Here is a 4,963-nt window from a genome sequence, read left to right as displayed (position 1 = left end):
TTGGGGGCTCGGACAGTAAAGAAATTCTTCCTTATGTCCAGCCTGAAACGGTCTTGCAGGAGTTTGTGACCGTTCGACCTTGTCATCCCTTGGGGCGCTCTGGTGAACAAACGTTCCCCCAGATCCTGGTGTGACCCTGTGGTTGGGGTCTTGTCTCGTTCAGTGATAATTTCAATTCATTTTTAATCCTTTTTTTTCCAGGTTTTTTTAGTACCTCTTCCACTTACCACAGACATGGTTAACCATGCTATCCTGAAGTCAGGTAGAAAGTAGGACGTGGGTAGTGCTTTAGCCATAACTGGTCCTGAGAGGCAACAACACACTTTGTCAGATGCTATGAAGGCACTGAAGTAGGCTATTGCCTATGAGAGCTCCTACCTTTTGGAACCAGTTACTCTAAGGTGCCAGCTTGCCCTACCTTTCTCTGCTGAGTGCAAGGACAAACATTATGTGTAGTATGATATACGCTCTTATGATCATTTTGTGTTTGAGCTCCTTGTAGTGTCATAAAATAAGACATCTTTTAGAGAGGAACTTCTTGGTAGGACTGTATTTTGTAGCACAAGGTATGATGCCTCTACTGTTACTTACAGCATGACACGGGTCTCTAGGACCCTTGGCATCCCCCAGAGTGTTTATTGCCACTTAAGCCTGGCCGTAACTGGAGGAAAAGATGAGCTATTGCTGTTTCCTTCCACATGGGAAAATGGGAAGCCACTGAATGGAGAATTTGAGATGACTCTCTTGTTCTTTCAAATGCCTTCCAAGCAAAGGGAGGATCCTAGTCTTGAGCGAGGTGAAGAGCTTTTCTGGAGTTAATGCCCAAAACTGGAGGTGCTGGTTGGATGATGACATATGCTGTCTTCTACATGTACCTGAGGATATACAGGCTTTATTTGCAAAGTTTTTTGATACAACTACACGATTTACAAATGCATTTCTTTTCCTCAGTAATACTTGTCAAGAAGATAAATTGAGATGAACTGAAAAAATGTTCAGTCAGGGGAGAAACTAACTTTTTTATCAGCATATCAGGAATTTTTACTATGCTGAGAACTCTTTCGAGTCATAATGCTGGGGAATCCTGTATACTGGCTGATCAGAACGTAGATAATTTTTAAAATTTCATATAACATGCCAAGAATGGCCCGAAGGATTTACAACTATCACAGTAAAAATCTTACATTTAAGATGCTTCTGTAAAATTCTTCTTGACCACTTAGAAAGCCACATAAATCTTCTAGATGGATTACATAAAATCTTGGCAGTGTGTGGCCAGTTAGATAATGTAATGTTGACCGCCAAAAATAGTTAATTATCTTCAATTATGAAACCTGAAATAATTTTTAAAATCTTACTGACTTTCCAATATACAGAGTTTTAATTTCACTTCTTCCTTATTTAGCAGTAAAACTCTAGCACACTTGAGTTTTACTTTCTGGTTCACCTGCACTAATGGAATGCTTTGTGGTGTTTGGTTTCCCTGTGATAGATTGAATGTAGACATTTTAAAAACAGCAGGTGATGGATTTTAAAAATAACCAAAGGCCATTTCAGTTCATGTTTTCTCAAATCTAGCTCCCTTTTTAAATACAACCTGAAAGGTAAGGCCCAAACTACCAGGGATTCACCCTTTTAAAATTGTTGACCTGGGGAATATTTAATGGGTATGCTTTATATAACTCTGACTTGTTTCAGATCAGAATTGACTGCAATAATGAAAGGAGTGTCCACACTAAAACATTACAGAATACCTCCAGTGAAGGTAGTCGGATGCGCACGGGTAAAGATCGTAATCCGAAGAAAGAGAAATCGGACAGCGGGGATGGTCAGCAACCGTTGGTGAATGGAGTACCCTAAACTGCATAATACTTAAAGTCATATTTCCTATACTGTTTCAGTAATTCTTATTCCACATTAGAGAAACTTGTTAGGCCAAAGACGAATAGCAGGCAAGATGGCGCAGGGCATGAAGTGAACATAAAAGTTCTGTTAGCCTTTTTTAACATCACCAGTATGCAGTTGTTTTCAGAATAAGAAGTTATTCAAATATTTGCATAAAAATATCTGAATTTCTGAAAAATGCTTTCAAGTACGTATTGCACTTCAAACAATGAAAGATTCTTTTTTGTTTGTTTTAAAAATACTGAGCTGTGCATTGGTATACTTTCTGTTCAGTTGTACCATTTTAATGCATCGGGTCAAAATCACTGCTCAATTTCAATTTTCAGAATAAATAGTGTTTGCAGTAATCAAATTGGGCTTCTGTTTTCAATCTTACAAGTTCTTCATAAAATGCTATGTTGTTTTATGTCCTGTGTCAGTTCACGTTTTGGTCCACTTTTTCAGTATTTTAGTGGACCCTGAAATATGTGTGATGTAACAATTGTCATTTTCATTAGCAAAAAAGTTGTATGATCTGTGCCTTTTTTATATCTTGGCAGGTAGGAATACTATATTTGGATGCAGAAATCAGGGAAGATGAGTTGGAAACACTAAATGTAAAATATATGTAGCAAACCTTGTCAGACATTAGTACTTTATAGAAGAGTGCATGCTTTCCATAATTTTTTCCTTACATAAACATCTGGTTAGGCAATTATAAGAATAGGAAATTTATTTTGCACTGAAGATTTGGCGAATAGTGTTATTGAGACAAGGGGTGTAATTTTTTTTTTCTTCGTAGTCAGTACAGAAGTTTTTTAAAAAATCTTTCCATTTGTGGAAAACTAAAAAATTCATTGTTACTGAGGGAACAAATGTAACTTGTTCACAAGATAGTAGTGTGTGCCTGCTATTTGGCCAGATGACCTTTAAAAATGCTAACCTGTTTCATCTTCCCACGTGTTTAAAAGTTTAATTTGGGGCTTATCTCAGGGGAGATAGGAAGAAACTTACCATGTGTGATACCCTGTAAGGTGCAGGTGTAGTGTAGCTAGGTAACATTGGAGGCAGGATAAATTCTTCATAATTTTTGAGGTACAAGCTCTGATTCAGAAGCTAGTTGAAAGGTGTCGCAGAACTTGTTACAAAGTACAATAGTACACAAAGAGGGGACGGGGTAGAATTTAGAATTGTACTTTTTTTCTTTTATTTCTGATCATGAATTGAAATTTATTGAGCAAAACTGTGTGAGGACCTTCATTTTAATCCATTTTATTAAAATTACTCCAATAGGAGAGCCACTGATTATGTACAGAACTGTACAAACCTGACCTTGCCTCTGATGTATTTTGTGAGTTTTGTTTCTTTGCTTTTTTTCTTTGTTTTTTTTTTCCTTGCATACAAGTGAGCATATAAAAATGGCAACAAACTGCACATGATATAACAAATATAAAAATGTCTTAAAGTATTGCCAAACATTAATGTTGATTTCTAGTTATTTATTTTGGGAATGTATAGTATTTGAAAACAGAAATTGGTACCTTGCACACATCATCTGTAAGCTGTTTGGTTTAAAATACTGTAGATAATTAACCAAGGTAGACTGACCTTGTAATGTAACTGCTCTTGGGCAATATTCTCTGTACATATTAGCTACAACAGATTGGATTTTATGTTGACATTTGTTTGGTTATAGTGCAATATATTTTGTATGCAAGCAGTTTCAATAAAGTTTGATCTTCCTCTGCTAATTGACGTTGATGCAATCCTTATAAATGATTGCTTTTTTTAAAGAGTCAATTTATAACAAGTAGAACTTATATTTCTCTGTTAAACTTTAACTGTAGTTATTGTTTATTTCCATTTGTTGTAGAAAGCATTACCAGATTTCAAGTTTGGTGATAATGCTAAGAATATGAAACCTCACTGGTGAAACGGTACAATACATGCTGAGCTATTACACTATATGCACTATATTTTTTACACTCAATAGTTGAATTCAATAAGGTGCTAACTAGGATTTATGTGAAATTGCTAGTTACTAATTACTAAAATTGCAGTTTGATAGGTTAATTACATTCCATTTTCAAGTGCATTTTGGGGGTAATGATATTTTACAGTATTTCTGTGCTGAAGTTGAACGTGTATCCCTTTCGATTCAAATTCCACTGTTTTAAATGTTAGCAAGTTTCAAAAACATAAATTGTAAATCTAAATGTAAAATTTTATTTTGAAAAAATCATGCGTTGTTACAAAGCTTGAAAGTGCAACAGATTGTCTGATGCTTGGGTTCAGATCCTACTGGTAACTTATAAAATATGGTCTAATGAATTAAAATTATTTTAAAAAATAAAGGTTTTTTTAAGATTGAAAGGTATTTGTGAATGATGATTAGGATTTAAGTTCATAGGATTAAACACAAATTCTGTAAAGTAACAAAACATCTATGAAACCAGGGAGAGAGGTTCCCCACCTCTTTCTTCTTTCTCAGTATTTTTCTTTTTCTTTTTGGTTTAGGGGAGAAAAGGGTTGTCAGGGTTAGCATTAAGCCTCTCCAAGGTATTGAATAGAGAGGTGTCAGGCAGAAGACAGGGCAGATTCCTAACCCAGTAAAACAAGAGATGATGCTACTTCCGCTTAGTATTTTTGCTTGCAAGAATCAAATATTCAAGTTGAGCTTCTGTTCCTGCCCAGTTTGCATCTGTGCTCCAAGAGATTATATTTTGTGCCTTTGTTAGCCACGAACAGGATCTAAATACAGAGAGTGTAATATGATTATTAGCGTAGATGCCTCATCATTCATAGAAGTTATCTTGAAAGGCTAACTTATTTCCTGATTCAGCACACTGTGCAGCTCTCCAGTGTCAAGTCTGGGACAAAACTAGATTAATCATTCCAGCAAGTATTCTGAAGCACACCAGGAACCTTTATTTAGCTTTGCAAAGTCCATGTTCTTTATCAGTCATGAACTAAAATTGGCTTACAAAAGTTTTACGCTTAATTTTTTTAAGTTACTGAGCGGCTCCATAACAGCAAGACCAAGACTGATTTATTAGAAGAGTTGCTCAGAGAACTATTC

At 35.6% G+C, this 4,963-nt stretch overlaps 1 protein-coding gene across 3 annotated transcripts in view; it reads left to right on the top strand.

Moving 5' to 3' along the window:
• Positions 1-3,635, top strand: part of FMR1 (fragile X mental retardation 1) — a 37,229-nt gene extending 33,594 nt beyond the window's left edge. For 2 of the 3 annotated variants that reach the window (XM_019540277.1, XM_019540275.1), the window contains one exon: positions 1,699-3,635. In XM_019540277.1, the coding sequence (XP_019395822.1) occupies positions 1,699-1,860 (162 nt within the window). In that variant the 3' untranslated portion in view covers positions 1,861-3,635. The remainder of the gene's footprint in view (positions 1-1,698) is intronic. The other variant, XM_019540278.1, reaches the window with a different exon arrangement.
• Positions 3,636-4,963: the final 1,328 nt, after the last annotated feature.

The sequence above is a fragment of the Crocodylus porosus genome, unplaced genomic scaffold (assembly GCF_001723895.1).
Source record: "Crocodylus porosus isolate Cpor-Errol unplaced genomic scaffold, CroPor_comp1, whole genome shotgun sequence".
In the NCBI taxonomy this organism is placed as follows: domain Eukaryota; kingdom Metazoa; phylum Chordata; order Crocodylia; family Crocodylidae; genus Crocodylus; species Crocodylus porosus.
Note: the sequence above shows the minus strand (reverse complement) of the source record. Positions and strands in the feature narration are given on the sequence as shown.